General features: G+C 49.7%; 1 protein-coding gene and 1 pseudogene across 5 annotated transcripts in view; one reads left to right on the forward strand and one right to left on the reverse strand.

Moving 5' to 3' along the window:
• Positions 1-18,103, forward strand: part of Zc3h4 (zinc finger CCCH-type containing 4) — a 40,174-nt gene extending 22,071 nt beyond the window's left edge. For 4 of the 5 annotated variants that reach the window (XM_038339028.2, XM_038339029.2, XM_038339031.2 and 1 more), the window contains 10 exons: positions 513-664; positions 1,198-1,294; positions 1,386-1,525; positions 2,984-3,094; positions 4,559-4,670; positions 5,023-5,132; positions 9,330-9,688; positions 9,856-10,247; positions 13,277-13,525; positions 14,498-18,103. In XM_038339028.2, the coding sequence (XP_038194956.1) occupies positions 513-664; positions 1,198-1,294; positions 1,386-1,525; positions 2,984-3,094; positions 4,559-4,670; positions 5,023-5,132; positions 9,330-9,688; positions 9,856-10,247; positions 13,277-13,525; positions 14,498-15,987 (3,212 nt within the window). In that variant the 3' untranslated portion in view covers positions 15,988-18,103. The remainder of the gene's footprint in view (positions 1-512; positions 665-1,197; positions 1,295-1,385; positions 1,526-2,983; positions 3,095-4,558; positions 4,671-5,022; positions 5,133-9,329; positions 9,689-9,855; positions 10,248-13,276; positions 13,526-14,497) is intronic. The other variant, XM_038339032.2, reaches the window with a different exon arrangement.
• LOC119820565 lies at positions 7,367-7,571 on the reverse strand (annotated as a pseudogene).
• Positions 18,104-19,104: the final 1,001 nt, after the last annotated feature.

Raw genomic sequence — 19,104 nt, forward strand, 5'->3', positions numbered from 1 at the left:
GTGGCTGTGCTTGTTTCCTCCTGGCACCTTTGAACCAGGCTCCGCTTTGGTGATGCAGTGGACCACCCACATGAGCACAGTGAGAGTAATCAGGTCACACTTGTTTATTACTCTGTCTTAGCTTTACCAGACTCTATACTAGAAGCCTAGACTTTGGTGGTCTCTCCCTCTCTGTTCTCCCTAAGATTTTAAAATCTAGTATGCATTTCACAGTTGCAACCAGCAACATGTCCTAGGCTTTTTAGCCACATAGGGCTGGTGACTGCTGTCTTGGACAGTGCAGCCCTGAGTAGATAGATATCAGGAGGCCAGCTAGTGAGGGCAGGAGTTATGTGTCCAGGGTGCCGGGTGAGCCCCTTCAAGGGGACCAGAGGCCCTGTAGTCTCTCTGGGCCAGCTGGAATGGCTCCCTAAAGGAGGAGCCTTCAAGTAACAGATAGGAAATGGGTTTCTCTCTTTCTTGCTGTTGTCATCTGTAATCATGCGAGGTTCACTGTCCCATTCACTCTACAGGTAGCCGAGGCCGGGGCAGGGGCTACAGGGGCCGTGGAAGCCGAGGAGGATCTCGAGGCCGAGGAATGGGCAGGGGCAGTCGAGGCCGGGGCAGAGGCTCTATGGGAGAGCACCTGGAGGATGAAGAGGACTTTTACGAGGAGGAGATGGAAGTAAGGTTTTCTGTAGCTCTTGGTGATGCAGTGTGACTGGCAGGCTCCCTGGGCTGCAAGTATTACGGGTGGGTACTGTGAGACTAAGGTAGGAGGACTTGTGGTTTCCTGAAGGAAAGGCTTTGTGATAGGCACACATGTGTTTAAAAGGTTCTTTGTGGGGAAAAAGAAAAAAAAACTTCAGTGGCTGAAGCAGGAAAGGCACCAGATGGTAGACTGCAAAAACCCTGACCTGAGAAGGCAGGGCTTCTCTGAGTGTCTTCTACCTCTTGAGGCAGACAGAGGAGTGTGCAGAACACATACCATTCTGTCCCTGTCTTCTAAGTCCATGTTGTGTGACCTATTTCTTGAAATCCTATTGTTCCTTGTGCCCAGAAACCCTGTGCTTGGCTCTGCCCAATGGGATGGAAGTCTGAAGTGAGAAGGCTGCAAGAATAGGGCTTGGGACTGCCCACCAGCTGTGAGGCCGCTCAGTGTTAGGGTCAGTGTTGTCTCTCGCATGACACTTCTGTCCTCTTCTTTCTTGAACGCAGTATGGAGAAAGTGAGGAGCCCATGGGAGATGATGATTACGATGAGTACTCCAAGGAGCTGAACCAGTACCGAAGGTCCAAAGACAGCCGAGGCCGAGGTGGGCAAGGGCTCTGCAGGGACAGGTTGTCCCGGCTTCAGCAGCTGCTGGCTTAGCATGAGAAGTAAGACCCTTCTCTCCTCCTCCACAGGCTTAAGTCGAGGCCGAGGCCGGGGTTCCCGAGGAGGTCGAGGGAAGGGGATGGGCCGGGGCCGAGGTCGAGGCAGCAGAGGGGGAATGAGCAAAGGCGGGATGAATGACGATGAAGACTACTATGATGATGACATGGGCGTGAGTACACTCTTGTGATCTAATGTAGATTTTGTTAGTTTTGTTTTCCTTTTATTTTTAATTTATTTATATTTCCTTTTGCTTTAGAACATTTTTTCTTTTCCCAGTTCCCCCTCCCTTCTCCCCCTCTTCCCTTTCCTCCCCTGCCCCCATCCACTCCTCAGAGAGGGTAAGGCCTTCCTTGGGGAGTCAACAAAGTTAGGCATTATCAAGTTGAGGCAGAACCAAGCCCCTCCCCCTGTATCAAGGCCTGAACAAGGCATCCCACCATAGGGAATGGGCTCCAAAAAGCCAGTTCATGTACCTGGGATAAGTCCTGGTCCAACTGCCAGCCCCCCTACCCCAACAGATCAATCCACATAATTGTCACATTCAGAGGCCCTAGTTTGGTCCCATGCAGGTTTCCCAATCCAATGTCTGTGAGCTTTGATTTATTTTTTTAATTATCTTTCTGTGAATGGATGTTTTGCCTGGTACCCACAGAGGCTAGACAAGGACATTGTATACTCTGGGGCTGGAATTACAAGCAGTTTTTGGTTTTGTTTTTTATACTTTTTTTATTGATATTTATTGTGCTCTACATTTTTCTCTGCTCCCCTCCCTTCCTCTCCCCTCCCCGCTTCAATCCTCCCCCCAAGGTCCCCATGCTCCCAATTTACTCAGGAGATCTTGTTGTTTTATACTTTGTACTTCCCATGTAGATTAGATCTATGTAAGTCTCTCTTTGTGTCCGTATTGTTGTCTAAGTTCTCTGGGAACTCATTTTGTAAACAAGGCTGGCCTTGAACTCACATCTGCTGAGCAGCCACTTCTTAGCCAGTGAGCTCTCTCTCTAGCTTTTGTGATCTGATGTTTTGACCAAGGCTATTTCAGAGATTTTTGTTTTTTTTTTTTTTTTTTTTTTTTTTTTTTTTTTCCTTTTGGTTTTTCAAGACTTCTCTGTAGCTTTGGAGCCTATCCTAGAACTAGCTCTTGTAGACCAGCCTGGCCTCAAACTCACAGAGATCCATCTGCCTCTGCCTCCTGAGTGCTGGGATTAAAGGCATGCACCACCACCACCTGGCTGATTTTTGCCATTTTCTAATGAGCTGTTCTCTGAAGGCTAATCCTGTCTGTTCCCATCAGTCCCTTAGCCAGGGGCTGATCGGTATTTTTCAGTTGCCCAGAGGGATGCTCTGTTGGTACAGCTTTCTGTTTAAAACCACACTTTAGCAGTACTTGCAGCCATCTTGTTAAGTTTCTAAGGTGGAAAGTTTTCTAAATGATACACCCCAATGCTCTAGGAAAGTTTCCAGAAGAACTTGGCTGCCCCCTCTAAGAGGGATGTGTACCTACATAGCATATGGAGCACCAGAGTTTTTCTAGTCTGAGTTCTGTGTTGCATGTCGTGACTTAAGCTGCCTATACCTGTCCTGTTCTCTCATAGACTTAATGCACTTCCTTCTCTATTACTAACAGGATGGTGGTGGTGTAAGCTACCGGCGAAGTGATCATGACAAGCCCCACCAGCAGTCTGACAAGAAAGGCAAAGTCATCTGCAAGTACTTCGTGGAGGGGCGATGCACTTGGGTAAGCAGCACCCGAGGACGTGTGGCATACACGGACAGGCTTCCATAGTGCGCGCTGTTGGCAGCCTGGAAGTCTCAGCTCATTTCTTAGAATTAAGAGGACTCAGAGGAAGCAAGAGTTGAGAGTTTGAGGCTTAGGGATGCTTTATGGTAGAACTTTTCATTTAGTCTATAGAGTCTCAAGTGAATGTATAAAGGTTAATTTCTGGTTATGCCATTGAACTTTAGGATTGGAGAATTGGAGTTTTTTTCTACTTTTTATTTTATGTATTTGTTTGTTTGTTTTTGAGACAGAGTTTCCCTGTGTAGCTCCAGCTATCCTGGAACTTACTCTGTAGACCAGCCTGACCTGGAAATCACAGAGATCTGTCCATCTCTGCTTTCCAAGTGCTGGGATTAAAGATGTGCACCAGCACACCTGGCTTGGAGAGGCTTATTAAAGACCTCGGGCTTCAGAGTTGTGCAAAAGAGAAGTATGGCCACTCAGACAGTTGGCTTGTGACTGTGATAGAAGGCAACAGGCAGGTGGCACATAGGCCTGAGTGGTGCTGCTCCCACAGGAGTCAGGAGGAGTAGCTATTCTTAGCAGATAGTTGTGTATAAAATAATTACTACTCTCAGTTTTAACTCTACTGATTTCAACACATACATGTTTGTCACTCAACAAGAAGTCTCAGTCAGGGAGTTTAAGGCTACAGTGGTCAGTGGCTCTCTAGAGACCTAGATTCCTTCATATTTAAACATGTGGCATTTGGCGAGGTGATGGTGCATACTTTTAATCCCAGCACTCAGGAGACAGAGGTGGGCAGATCTCTATAGAGTTTGAGGCCAGCCTGGTCTACAGAGCAGGTTGCAGGATAGCTAGGGCTATCTACAGAGAAACTCTGTCTTGAAGAAAGAAAAGACGGAGAAAGAATCTGCTTTTTGCCAGGTGCATGCTTTTAATCCCAGCACTTGGGATAAAGAGGCAGGCAGATCACTGAGTTTGAGGCCAGCCTGGTTTACGTGTCAAGCTATAGACGTAGTGAGGTCTTGTCTCAAAACATAAAAATTATTTTAAGTCAAGAAGAATCCTGCCTGGAAGCTTCTACTTGTAATTTATCGGCTATATAAACAAGGGGAGCTGGAAAATGGGGTATGTTTAGTCAGGCAGTCTTCCTCCAACAAAACCAGGGTTCGCTTAGGAAGGACAGTACATGGGACTGACTTAAGTAAAGAGATTTCGTTGTCAGACAGCAAATGGTATGCAGCAGAGCAGATGGGAGAGGAAGGAAAGAGGTGAATTAGGAGGAAACAAATGGCCAGAAGTGCCCAGGGCAGGATGGGGAGCAGGCATTGGGTTGGGAAGCACTATTTGGGAGCCTACTTTTCCCTGGGGAATATTTTCTTATCTGTGGTCCCTCTGTAGACAGAAGAGAATCAGAACTCATTTTCCCTACCCTCACTCTTCCTGCTTCTATTCCAGGGAGACCACTGCAATTTTAGCCATGACATCGAACTGCCAAAGAAGCGAGAGCTGTGCAAGTTTTACATCACAGGGTTCTGTGCTCGGGCTGAGAACTGCCCCTACATGCATGATATCCTTTGCTGTCCCGTCTCCTGGTTGCCCTGTGCGGCTCCTCCTGGGGTCTCACTGGGCTGCCTCCTTTTTCTGCCCCTTTGAGCCACTGTTCGAGCAGTCCACATGTTCACCCAAGAAAGCCCGCAGACATCCTTTACCATTCCCTTTTCTGTCAAAGTCTGAGGACCTTTTCCAAGGCCAGCTCTGCAGGCCAAAACTTGCTCTGAAATAAAGCAGTGTTGAGAATGGTACCTGCCGATCACTGCACAACCCTGAGTGTGTCACTTCACTTCCAAAACAAAGGGGGTTGCTTGTGCTTTGGGGTTGGTTCTGAGAGGAGGAAGCATTTGCCTTAATTAGTCATGAACGTGACTTTCCCTGTAAGTTATACCACACCACTGGAAACTGCATCAATGGTGACGACTGCATGTTCTCTCATGACCCGCTGACTGAGGAGACACGAGAGCTTTTAGATAAGGTAATGTTGGGTGGCACGGGCTCTTCAGGATCAGAGTCCTGGATATCTGGACTAAGACTTTGTTAGGGGGGGAACAGCTAAATTCCTTCCTACAGGAGAGGTGGGGGTCATATTGTATCCTACCCCAGACCTTAGCCACTGTCTTCCCTAGGAGATAACAGAATGAAAGGAATGTCACCTTGTGGTGTTTTGTAGAGACAGAGATGCACAGAGGGGAAATGCCAGTGTCTCTCTGAGTCAAAGGGACTCCTACAGAGAAGGGACGGAGGTCCAGGATCTCACAAACCAAGTGCCATTTAAAATTCACCTTGGTGTCTGTTGTTTTCTCTAAACTAGCACAGTTTGTGGGGATGCTTGCTTGGCCTTTCTTTTTGGCAGCTATTTGCCTAGGGCAAGATAATTAGCATCCAGTCAGTCACTTGGGTCTTGGAAAGGTCCAGTAGTGTCTGATTGAGGGCCGCCCCCTGCTGGAGGTTCAATGTTCACACTCAAGCAGGAGCCCAGTAATCCCTCTTGGGTTAGTTTAGTTTTTCTTACAACTTTTAGGTTTTTTTTTTTTTGGTTTTTCGAGACAGGGTTCCTCTGTAGCTTTTTTAGAGCCTGTCCTGGAACTAGCTCTCGTAGACCAGGCTGGCCTCGAACTCACAGAGATCCGCCTGCCTCTGCCTCCCGAGTGCTGGGATTAAAGGCGTGCGCCACCACCGCCCGGCTCAACTTTTAGTTTTAAAAGTTTGGTTGGGGGGGTGGTTTGTGCTCGTTTGTCTATTTATTTATTTATTTGCTTTTCTTTTTTTGAGACATGGTCTCTTATGTAGTCCTGGTTGTCCTAGAGCTCGCTGTATAGACCAGAATGTCCTCAAACTCAAAGAGACTCCCCCACACACATACAGTGCTGGGATTAAAGGTGTGCAGCACAGTATTAATTATATTATTTAAGTTTTATTACATTTTTTGGTCTACCTTTTCTTTGTGTTTTTTTTCTCTTTTTTTGTTTTGTTTTGGTAATTTTGCTATGTGGCCCAGGCTGACCTCTAATCCTCTCTCCTACTCTTCTCAGTGCTAAATATGCAGGCATAGACTCCCAGTGTCACTTGCTACATTTTTAATGAGCCGTTTTCCAGCTATCTGGTCTACTTTGGGAAGCTTGCCTCTATGAGGCAAGTGATGAGGCTTATGGGAGCAGTGGAAATAGGCATTAAAAACATGAAGCAGGTCTCTCCCTATCCCCTGTGTGGGTAGGATTTGCCTCATTTTCTTTCTTCCTTTATGAGAAGACAGGGTTTCTCTGTAGCTTTTTGTGCCTGTCCTGGAGCTAGCTCTTGTAGACCAGGCTGGCTCAAACTCACAAAGATCCTCCTGCCTCTGCCTCCCGAGTGCTGGGATTAAAGGCATGCTCCACCACCGCCCTGCTGAGATGGGGCTTCTTTGTGTAACATCCCTGACTGTCTTAGAACTCTATTTGTAGACCAGACTGGCCTTGAACTCACAGAAATCTGCTTGCCTCTGTTTACTGAGTGCTGGGATTAAAGACATGAGCTACCACTGGTAGGCAAAGGTTTCCTTCTTCCTTCCTTCCTTCCTTCCTTCCTTCCTTCCTTTCTTTCTTTCTTTCTTTCTTTTTTCCTTTCTTCTTTTCTTCCTTCCTTTCTTCCTTCCTTCCTTCCTTGCTTCCTTCTTTTCCTTCGTCTTTCCCATTCTTTTTGACTTCCTTTTTTTTAAATGGAAAAAAAATGTTTTGAAATTAGTTTAGAAATAGAAAACCTTTAAGGGGGGGGAAGACAAAGTATGCAGGCAGTTTTTTTTTTAAAGATTTATTTATTATTTATTTATTATGTACACACTATTCTGCCTGCATTCCAGAGGAGGGCACCGGATCTCATTACAGATGGTTGTGAGCCACCATGTGGTTGCTGGGAATTGAACTCAGGTCCTCTAGGAAGAGCAGCCAGTGCTCTTAACCTCTGAGCCATCTCTCCAGCCCCAAACAAGACTCCAAGTTTTGTTTACTTGTTTTGGTTTCTCGAGATTGGGTTTCTCTGTATTGCAGCCCTAGTTGTCCTGGAACTAGTTCTTGTAGACCAGGTTGGCCTTGAACTCACAGACTTCTGCCTGCCTCTGCCTCCCAAGCACTGGAATTAAAGGTGTGCGCCACCACTGCCTCGCTGCAGGCAAGTTTTTACTTCATGCTCTTCTTATAACCTCATTTGTTTACTAGTTTCCATATGAGAAAATATTCAGCCATCCAAATTAATGTTATTAATAGGTATATAGATTATAGATCAGTTTTACAAAGAAGCCAATTAATCTCAAGATCTCAAATCCTATTGCTATTGCCACAGCAGTATTCTGGAATTCTTTTTTGTTGTATTTGGTGCATTTTTTAACTAGTCCAGTTACAAACTGCTGACTTGGCTACACAGACTGCATCACCTGATCCATGATAGTTTGCTGGATGGCAGTTCGAGAAGGTAGAGTCTCATGGCACAGGAGAGGAACTTACTTTCTTAGGTGTTGAGTTATGCAAGAGTACAAAATCTCTTCTGCACAATTTAGACCACACATGTGAATTCTCAACAGCTGAACCCCTCTATCTTTTCCTGTCAGTGTCCTATCCCAGCTGTTCCTTAGCAACTGCCTCTATGGTTTCTTTCCCTATGGTTACTTTTTTGTCTGTTTTTATGGTTTTTTTGAGACAGGGTTTCTATCCTGTCTATCCTGGCACTAGCTCTTGTAGACCAGGCTGTCCTCGAACTCACGGAGATACTCCTGCCTCTGTCTCCCGAGTGCTGGGATTAAAGGTGTGTGCCACCACCGCCAGGTATCCCTCTGGTTACTTTTTTAGAGAATCATAAGGATGGGGAGCAGGGGATAACTAAGTGGTAGAGCCTATGTTTCTTGTGCACAAGGCCCTGGGTTTGATCCCTTTCATCACAGGAGAAAAATGAGTGTTTTCTAAGTAGAACTGTACAGGTTATGGGGGTGTGTCTGCCTAGTGTATGCCGTAATGCACTTTTCCATATGCTCATGGCTCTGTGGGTCTCTACAGTTTAGTGGTGTTGACTGCAGAGTTGAACTTAGCTGATGGCTAAGTTTGTTGATTGAGGTATTGGTTGAAATCCCTTTATATATTTCCAGTTTGGGCAAAAACCTAGAATTTGTGACAACTACCTACCTTGCTTATTTGTGTATGCAGGTGGTAAGCAGGCCTCTTTTTTTTTTTTTTTTCTTTTTTCTTTTTGGCTGGTTAGTTTTTTCTGACAAGGTTTCTCTGTGTATCCCTGACTGTTCTGGAACTCGTAGACCAGGCTGACTTCATATCCATAGTGATTAGCTTGACTCTGTCTGCAGAGTGTGTGTACCACCACACCTGGTGGTGACTGTCATTTTTGCATTCTAGCATCAACTCTGCTGAAAGATTTGGGGACATAGCTAGACACTAGAAATCATGATAGACAAGAGTCTTTTAGCAGTGGTCATTGCCAGTAGGGAGGTCATGCATGAAAAGGTTGTAAAGGAGTGTAGAGACAGATCTGTGCTCCACTTGTGCTGAAACGGCTGGTAGGTAGTTTATGTTCTATCCTCTGGTCATTTCCTCATGTGTTTTTTGCATGTCCGTGTCATTGTGCTGGGTTGAAAGGCCCGGTAAGGAATGGACTCAGGCATCGTTCTTAGGCTGTCAGATCTGCATTGTGGAAGGCAGAGCCCAACTGTAGGACTGCCTGAGAAAGGTTGCGTGTCCGTGTTAGAAAGCATCTCTAAGGGTGCTGAGCTGGGTGCCAGCAAGATTGCTTTGATCTAGTTTGTTACCTGGCAGTACTTGATAGAGTTGAGCCCCCAGGCCTATCCTAGCTGGTAACTGTCTGTAAAGGATATTGGACAGGTTTTCACACTTTTTCACTGGTAGTGAGAAGTACAATATGTTTTGAAGCCTTGCTGGGCAAATCTCTCTCAGGGCATTGCAGACCTATGGACATTGTAATGGGAAGCGTGGCAGTGAGGAGAAGTTGATATTTTCCTTCCTCAGCATCCCCAGTGCTAAGATTCCAGATGTGTACCACTATGCCCAGTTGAAGATGAATTTAGGTCCTAGACCCTACACTCTGAAGGCCTTCTGCAGGCTTGTGTTTTAAGTTTTTTCTCAGAAAATTCAGCTTTCCACACAGTTTGACTTGGTGCAATTTACTTTGATACCCACAGATGTTGGCTGATGATGCAGAAGCAGGTGCTGAGGATGAGAAGGAGGTGGAAGAGCTGAAGAAGCAGGGCATTAACCCCTTGCCCAAGCCACCTCCTGGCGTGGGGCTCCTGCCCACTCCTCCACGGCCCCCTGGGCCCCCAGCTCCCACCTCTCCTAATGGCAGGCCCATGCAGGGTGGCCCTCCTCCACCACCACCACCACCACCCCCACCTCCAGGGCCTCCTCAAATGCCCCTGCCGGCACATGAGCCACTGTCACCGCAGCAGCTACAGCAGGACATGTACAACAAGAAGATCCCCTCTTTGTTTGAGATTGTGGTGCGGCCCACAGGGCAGCTAGCTGAGAAGCTGGGTGTGAGGTGAGTATACTGCCCACAGAAGCACAGGAGAATGGCCTGGTAGGGCCCTGCCCTTCTTCGAAGCTGTCAGATCCTATTTAGTCTCTTGGCCTTAGGCAGGTGTCCTGGGCTGGGTGCCACTACCTTTTTCTCAGCAGCTTCCTTACAAGTACCATTTTCTCCTTTAGGTTCCCTGGACCTGGTGGACCCTCAGGGCCAATGGGTCCTGGCCCCAACATGGGACCCCCAGGGCCAATGGGGGGTCCCATGCATCCTGACATGCACCCTGACATGCACCCAGACATGCACCCAGATATGCACCCAGACATGCACCCAGATATGCATCCTGATATGCACCCTGACATGCATCCTGACATGCATCCTGACATGCCAATGGGTCCTGGCATGAACCCTGGTCCTCCCATGGGTCCTGGTGGCCCCCCGATGATGCCCTATGGTCCTGGAGACTCCCCACACTCGGGAATGATGCCTCCCATCCCACCAGCCCAGAACTTCTATGAGAACTTCTACCCACAGCAAGAAGGCTTGGAAATGGAGCCGGGGCTCGTTGGGGATGCAGGTATGTAGGTACCAGCTGAGCTGTAGAGCTGGGCTCATCAAGGCGGGATGGTGGACAGAAGTGACTTTTCTTCCTTGGTCAAGTCTTACAGCAGCATTCCAATCCCATTCTTGTCTCATGGGTGTTTTCGGTATTGTGGGACCTTTCCCTTGTGAGGGCAGAACTCTTGTGTTTGTGGTCAGTGTAGGAACCTGTGCTCACCTGGTATCAGTCAGAAGCAAGCTTTGAGAAACTTCTCATGCAAGTGCCCTAGAAAAGGTCTCTCTTCAGGTAATGCTGGGCTTGGTGACTTTGCCTGCCTGACGCCATGACTACACAGGTTCCTTCCTCTCTTTCCTATGATGTTAACAACCTCAGTGTCAGGACTAGATGTCTGGGTGGCAACAGAGTATATATTGCAGCCTCAAAAAGGAGGAGGGACCAGCCCGAGCCCAGAGCTCACAGCAAGCATCCTCTGTCCTTGCTGTGCTTACATTTTAGTAAGAGGGAAGCAGAGAGAAGTCAGTGGTTCATTTGCACATGGGCCATTGTTAGAAAATAGCATGGGACAGTGTAAAGAGTGGTGGGACATAGCCAAGGCCCTAGCAGGGACAGTCAACTGGAGCTTCTCTGAGAAGGTGGCCAGGTACCACAGCTGGCCAGCTGTCTGAGGAGAGCAGAAATGCTTATGCTATAAAGGAAGGAGTATGTGTCACCTGGCAATAGTGGCCTTGCCTACTCTACAGAACAATGGGGGGGCCACAGGACATACGTTCCTGTGGTTCCCAGCACTCAGGAGGCTGAGGCTGGTGGATCACTTTGAGTTCTGGGCCAGCCCTGGATACAGTGAGACTACCAAATGATCAGAAAAGTGGAGGAAATTCCCAGGCTTCCATGAAGTTGCCTACAGCAGATTTGCTGTAGTGGTGGCATGAGATAGCCAAGAGATGTCCAGAGACAGGTCATGTGATTTGTACATGGCACTTTGGAGCCAGTGTGACCTGTATATGCTGTGTAGGGCTGGAAGGAGCATCTTGGAGGATGGGTCCAAGCATAGGCAGACCTTTACCGAAGCTCAGGCTGGTCTGTTGGATGTGAGCATCACTACTGCCTCAAAGCACAAGGAGCATGTGTGTGGGCTTGAGCAACCATAGTGTATGCATGGCATATATGTATGGTAAAGAGTAGTGCTTTAAGAGATGCTGTTTCCAGGCAGGCCGCCAAGATTGAGGTACTAGTGCCTGGTCTGCATCAGTTGGCTTGTTGATGATAGGTGTTGCTATAGAAAGTGAGTTCATCATATGAGTTCCAGGAGGCACCCTTTAGAGCACAGAGCTGCTGTGGTTTCTGCACACCTATGTGGCCTTGTAATTTGTGTTCTGTGGAGGTGGAGCCTCAGCCTGTGACTGAGCATAAATTCGGTCTCATTAGGCTCATGTACTGACCAAATTAAGGCTATGGTAGTAGGCCTCCTATCACTATGTGTGAATATTTACCAGTTTTGCAGTTTGTGGTGTGTGTGTGTGTGTGTGTGTGTGTGTGTGTGTGTGTTTGTGTATGGGGGGTGCACATGAGCAGAGGGCACCTGTGTGTAGACCAGGTTGACATCAGTTGGCTGTATATATTGAGGCAGAGAATCATTTGAACTTAGAGATCATCATACTAACTCATTTGAACTTGAAATCACCATTTCAGCTAGTCTGGCTAGCTAGATCTAGGAATACCCTGCCTGCTTCCCAAGCACTTGGTATTACAGGCTGTTGCCATGTCTTACTTTGCTTTATGTCCAGTTGTGCAACAGTAGCACAGTGAACCATCTTTCCAGTCCCCAGTGTCTCAAGTTAAACTATTTAAAATACCAGACTGGCTTTCCTGGTAGCATGATCTACATCTCTGATGCTCAGTATATTGCCCCAGCTAGATAAGAGTCCTTACCACATGTGGAAGGAACAGAGTGGGGCTCTTAACAAACTCTGGCTCACCATTCTACATTCGGGGTGTTGCAGTAAGATAATGGTACTGTGTCTAATGCACATAGTAGAGCCGGTTTGGTGAGGGAGGGAAGACTTGCTGTGGCCATGCAAGGGAATCTGCCGTGCCCTGCCTTTCATCTGCCTATGTACTCAGTAATTCTAGTGTCCAGAATCCCTAGAGGACAGAGAGGAGAGAGGCGGTGCCCTGAGCTGGACTGAGGTTTTTAGTGAGTTTTGTTCTCTTCTGGTTCTGCTTCTGGGAGATACAGTGATTTTCTTTCTTACAGGCATGTCCAACCTGCAGCTTAGGCACTGCATGCAGCTGAGAGTAGATGTGAATGCAACATAACACAAAACCTTAAACCTTGATGGGGCAGTGGTGGCACATGCCTTTAATCCCAGCACTCAGGAGGCAGAGGCAGGTGGATCTCTGAGTTCAAGGCCAGTCTGGTCTACAAGAGCTAGTTCCAGGATAGACTCCAAAGCTACACAGAGAAACCATGTCTCGAAAAAAAAAATCTTTAACCTAATAACCTTTATGACTAGTCTGACCATGATGGCTTGAGGGGCAGAGGCAGGTGGATCTCTGTGAGTTCAAAGCCAGCCTGGTCTATTAGAGAGTTTTAGTACCTTTTTGTGCGAGATTACTTTTAGTTTGATTACGTGCTTTCTCAAGCATGAAGTTCGTAGATGACAACATCACATCATGATGTCAAACAGTTGGACATGCCTTCAGGAAACCATGAGACAGCTCATGGCAGATGAAGAACCAAGCCTGCTTCCTGTGAGGACAGCAGCAGCTACCTAGCCTGAAAGGGATATGGCCTGTCTACAGGGAGTTTCCATCTGAGGCATATGCACGCAGTTCTGCTGACATCCATAAGCATCCACCATGCCCTCCCTGAGCCTCATCCTTTCCCTGCCAGCTGGCCCACTGTGGGCTCCTGCTGGACTCTCAAGGCACCCAGGCCTGGGGAGGAGGAAGGGACGGGTGGCTATCCTCATCCTCGCACTCGCCACCCAGCTTGGCTTTTCCAACGGAGGCCTTCCCGACACAAACCCTCTTCCCTGCCACAGAGGACTACGGGCACTACGAAGAGCTGCCGGGGCAGCCTGGGGAGCCCCTCTTCCCCGAGCACCCTCTGGAGCCCGACAGCTTCCCCGAGGGAGGGCCCCCAGGCCGGCTGAAGGCGGGCGCCGGTGTCCCTGACTTCCTGCCCTCGGCCCAGAGGGCCCTGTACCTGAGGATCCAGCAGAAGCAGCAGGAGGAGGAGAGAGCGAGGAGGCTGGCTGAGAGCAGCAAGCAGGACCGGGAGAATGAGGAAGGCATGTGTCCCCCGGCAGGGGCCCAGCCGACTCTGTGCAGGGACGATGGGGGGGCACCTAGGCTGGGTGCTGTGTTTTTGAAAGAAGCTTGGCAGGGAGGCCTGTCCTGAGCTGCTGTCTCACGCTGAGGAAATGGAGGCCAGGGTTCCTCTGTATCTTGGGTTCAGGAGACTCCTGACTCAGTAGGAGAGGGTGGTGGGCTGGTTCCTAGCAGAGACAGTGCCCTTCCTGAAGCTTGAGTGACACTCTCATGGCCTGATCCCTAGAACACATATTTGGGAATTCAAAGCCAAAGATGGGCCAGCCAGCCATAGAGATACGCATCACCAGTGGTGTAGTCACAGGCTCAAGTGGTCGCCCTGGTGGCATACACCTTAGGGCTGAATGGACCAAGGGTCTCAGGAATTTGGAGCAAGCCAGTGGGGACAACAGGAGGAAAGACAAAGTTGGTGGCCCCTCCCTGGTGGCTCAGGTTTCCCTCCTGGCTCTGTTTGTGGTTGCACTTGCTCTTCCCTGACCCCTGGACTGTATAGAGGGTTCTGGGGATGTGTATGTGAGCTGTCAGCATGGCTGTTGTCCAGACCTCTAGAAAGGTGACTAGAGCTGGTCTGGAGCAAACCTGCCTGGAGGGTGGGAAGAGATAGGACCCTGGGCTCTGAGGCCCAGCCTTACCCTGACCTAATGGCACAATACCTCCATTTCCTTATCTGTCCAGTGAGCATGTTGATGATAGGACCTCCTGGGGTTATGTGTGAGTTATTCAGGTCAGACCACCTACCAGGGATGGTACTGGCCTGAGAGAGAAGCCGCGATGATGTCAACACCCAGAGCCAGGTTGTGCACCCCTGGCTCCCAGCTGGGGCCATAGGAGATGCTAACTAACAGCACAGAACCACACACCAGGACACCAAGGGGTCCACAGGCTTATGGAATATGGCCATTCATGCCTCCCACTATTCTGCTCTCTCTCAGGTGACACCGGAAACTGGTACTCAAGTGACGAGGATGAGGGGGGAAGCAGTGTCACATCTATCCTCAAGACCTTGAGGCAACAGACATCAAGCCGACCCCAAGCTTCAGCTGTGGAACCGAGCAGCAGTGGGCTGGGGGATCCCCGCTTGCAGAAGGGACACCCCACAGGAGGCCGGCTGGCTGACCCCAGACTCAGCCGTGACCCCAGACTCAGCCGCCATGCAGAGACTTCAGGAGGGACCGGCCCAGGGGACTCAGGGCCCTCTGACCCTCGGTTGGCTCGTGCCCTGCCCACCTCCAAGACTGAAGGCAGCCTTCATTCCAGCCCTGCGGGCCCCAGCAGTTCAAAAGGACAGAGCACTGCAGAAGAAGAGGAAGGGGAGCGGGCCTTGCGTGAGAAGGCAGTGAACATTCCCCTGGACCCCCTGCCTGGGCACCCACTGCGGGACCCTCGCTCTCAGCTGCAGCAGTTCAGCCACATTAAGAAAGATGTGACCCTGAGCAAGCCAAGCTTTGCCCGCACTGTGCTCTGGAACCCTGAGGACCTGATCCCCCTGCCCATCCCCAAGCAGGACGTGCCCCCGGTGCCTGCTGCCCTGCAGTCCCTGCCTGCCCTGGATCCCAGACTGCACCGCTCCACACCCCCTGGGCCTCCCAACACCCGGCAGCGTCCAGGCTCCACAGATCCCAGCACATCTGGCTCTAACCTACCTGACTTTGAACTTCTATCTCGAATCCTCAAGACTGTCAACGTCAACACCCCTGGCCAGAGTGACAAACCCAGCGACCCCAGGGTGCGGAAGACCCCTACTGACCCCAGATTACAGAAGTCAGCAGATCCTGCGTCAACATCCCGTGCAACCAAGCCCTGTTCCACCGAAGCATCACCTCCTGCTGCCAGCCCAAGTGGAGACTCATCCCCACCAGCCACGGCTCCATATGATCCCCGAGTGCTAGCCGCTGGTGGCCTGGGCCAGGGCAGCAGCAGTGGGCAGAGCAGTGTGCTGAGTGGCATCAGCTTGTATGACCCAAGGACTCCCAATGCAGGTGGCAAAGCTGCAGAGCCAGCCTCTGACACGAGTGCTCAGCCCAAGGGTCCTGAGGGCAATGGCAAGAGCTCAGCCTCCAAGGCAAAAGAGCCCCCGTTTGTCCGCAAGTCTGCCCTGGAGCAGCCAGAGACAGGAAAGGTCAGCGCAGATGGGGCCACAGCCACAGACAGATACAATAGCTACAACCGGCCCCGGCCCAAGGCCACTGCAGCACCCACTGCTGCCTCATCCACACCGCCCCCTGAGGGGGCCACACCCCAACCTGGAGTGCACAACCTGCCAGTGCCCACCCTCTTTGGGACTGTGAAGCCTGCCCCCAAAACAGGCCCAGGAAGCCCCTTTGCTGGCAACAGCCCTGCTCGTGAGGGTGAGCAGGATGCAGGGTCCCTGAAGGACGTTTTTAAAGGCTTTGACCCTACAGCCTCCCCCTTCTGCCAGTAGTATCTGTTGGGGCCAGTGCTCCCTCCACTCCACCACCCTTCCAGGGTGACATTTAAGGGCAGCAACCAGAGTTACAGGTGGGGGACAGGCAGGGTGTTCTTTCTTAACATTTTTCTTCCCTTTCTTCCTTTTTAAGTAGTACTTTCTTTGAGTCATAAATTGTATCTAACCGTCTTGGGTTCTGGTCAGTGCTACAGGCTCCTGGGCTCGCTGTGCCTAGTGAGCAACTTGTGCCCTGCTTTGGACAGTGGCAAGTACCCAGCCTGGGGCTTTCCTGGAACTAAGGGAAGCCTAAGTGTCTGGGAAGGCACTGAAAGCCACTCACCCCATGCTTCTGGGAGATAGACTAAAGCACATTTGGTGGAAGCCGGTGCAGGAGTTTCTAAAGCCACAGGGTGAGCTGGCCTCTCTTCAGCATGCAACCTGTGACAGCCTGCTTCGGGACAGAGTAACAGAGAAGTGAGAAAATGTCCAGAGGAGAAAAAGGTCCTGGTCCCAGTCCTAACCTACTCGGGCCTGTGCATCCCAAATCCTCCGTCCAGGGTTTGTCCTGAAAGTGACACCCTCTAGCCCTCCAGGAGACTCTGGGTGAGACAGACCTGCAGCCTGTAGGCCTGAGAGGGGTGGGGCAGCCCCTCAAAGCCTTCTCCCTCAGTATTACCTGTCCAGTGCCACTGGCCTGACCCTCGAGACAGCTCAAGGATCCGTGATGTCGCTACCTGCCAGACTCCCGAGGAAGGAGGCTAAGGGTGGCCCTGGCAGAGTGTGTCTGCTAGCTGCTTACATGCGCCTTAGCCGTGTTCCCTGTAGAGTACCAGAAAGTGTTTGCTTTTCCCTCTCAAGCCGACCGAAGCAGGGCATCAGCTGTCTGTTGCGGTGTTGGATTAATGGGTTCTTTCCAAAAGGGGGCCTGAAGAAACAGTAGAGTCTGGGGCCAAAGTGGTGTGTTGGTCCTTTCTAGGAAAGGAAACTTGGGGTGGGGAGGCCTAAGGCATCTGCCAGATCCCAGTCAGCGGAGGCATTGCCACAGCCTCCCCTACTGGTACCCTTAGGTCTGGCCTTATCCAGAGCCCCAGGGGAGACTTCCTGTGACCAAGTCCCCAAGATTGGATGGGGAACTGGGTAAGACCTGCTGCAGGCCTTTCTACCTCTGGGTCACTCGCCAAGCCCTAGAGGTCTGCTTTCTTGTAGCCTGCCTTTTCTATATTGGGTCTCTTGGCTCAGCTGCTTCCTTTTGGTGGCAAGGAAACCTGACACACAGCTAGTGGGTCCCCTCTGCCTCAGGGGGAGACAGGCTCCCACATCCCCATCCGCTCCTCCCCCAATGCCCTCCACGTCCCAAAGAGAAATCCCTTCTAAACAATTCGGGGCCTGAAGCTGGGGTGGGAGGGGCTTGTGCCCACAGGCTAACCCCCTGTGGGGTCAGTGCACCAAGATCAGGTTGGTTTTGTTTGCCTTTGTGTTTTTTATTTTGTTTTGTTTTCTTAAAACAATCATCAATGAGATTTGTCTTTGGACTCCAGCCTTGGCCTCCAAGACTGGGGCCATGGTAAGTGTCGGATAGGAAGAGTAGTGTGGCAGTGTTCTGGTCCCCCTCACCCCTTTGAAAGTTCTTTTGTTAACAGCCAGGCTTGGTCGTGCCTACCTGTCATCCCAGCACTCAGGAGGCAGAGGCAGAAGGATCACGAGTTCAAAGCCAGGCTGGTCTGCATTAGAAAAATAAAATTTTTCTTTTGTTAAAGGAAAATTAAATGAATTTTTAAATCTGAAATCTGTGGGTGAGAGGACCTATTCCTCCTCTTGGAATAGTCAGCCGAAGACCCTCCTGGGACAAGGAACTCCGCCTGAATCCCCACTCGCCAGCGGGCCACACTTTTAAAGAAAAATTGTTCTCTAACCAGGATTGTAAAAAAAGTGTAAATAGCATTTCTGAGTTGAAAGTCGATGGTGCAAATATGTATATAACGTACTGTATTTTTACAATGATCGTCGCATGGCTCTCCCGCCCCCTTTTGTACTCAGTATCTGTCTTCCAGAAACCTCACCTGCCTTCTCTCATGTGGTCTCTTAATTCAGTAATTGTATTACTGCCATTAAAGGATGCAGTTATTTTAAACAGCCTGCCAGTCTAGTCTCATTTCTGCCCTGCCAGGGAACAAACAAGGCGGGGGTGGAGTGTGGCAGGGCTCTCAGTTGTTTCATTATAGTGAGCCAAGCCCAGGACTTTGTGCCGGTTTTGGAGGACTAGGCCTTGCCACATCCCCAGCCCCCAGATACTTAGCAACAATAACCAGACCCGCACAGGCATGTGATCCTAGCACTTGGAAGGCTGAAGCAGGAGAACCATGAGTTTGAGGCCACCTTAGGCTAGACCTGAAAAGTAAAGGAAGGGAAAAACTTTGAACTCCTGGTCCTCCTGCCTTCCCTTTCTGTGTTCTGGGGTTCCAGGTGCACACTACCAAGCCCCACTTTGTCTCTGTGAGCACACGGATGAGTATAGAAACATGTAGGTACATACACACACCTACAGATAAAGATGGTTTAGCTTGACTTTTGACACTAGAGTGTGCCTATTCAGTGTACTTTGAATTTGGATTTTTTCCCTGGCTAGCAATCCTGAATTTTTGTTTGTTTTGGTGTTTTGTTTTTGAGGCAGGGTTTCATTGGTATTCAGTTCATATAGCTAAGGATGACCTTGAACTCATGGCCTTCCTGTTTTCCTAGTGCTAAGATCACAGGCATATGCTATCAACTGAGCTATATCCTCAGCCCTCAGCATACAGTCGCATTTGCAAAGCTGGGATGGGGAAGAGAGTTGGAGCTGGAAGACAGACATGAAGCCTTCATCACCAAGCAAGGCAGGTTTGTGTCAGATGCTTGTGCCCTGAGCATGCTAAAGTAAGATGTGCTCACGGCTCTAAAGGGGCTTAGATATAATGATACTGTTTCTTGTTTGTTTGTTTGAGACAAGGTTCACCTGTGAAAGCCTAGGCTGGCCTTATACATTTCCTGCATGCAATTGCTCTGTCTCACCCTCCCATAGGCTGTGATCATAGATGTACCTCACCAAGCCCGGCTATTTATAGCTTTTTATTTTATTTTTTCGAGACAGGGTTT

The sequence above is a fragment of the Arvicola amphibius genome, chromosome 8 (assembly GCF_903992535.2).
Source record: "Arvicola amphibius chromosome 8, mArvAmp1.2, whole genome shotgun sequence".
Classification (NCBI taxonomy): Eukaryota; Metazoa; Chordata; class Mammalia; order Rodentia; family Cricetidae; genus Arvicola; species Arvicola amphibius.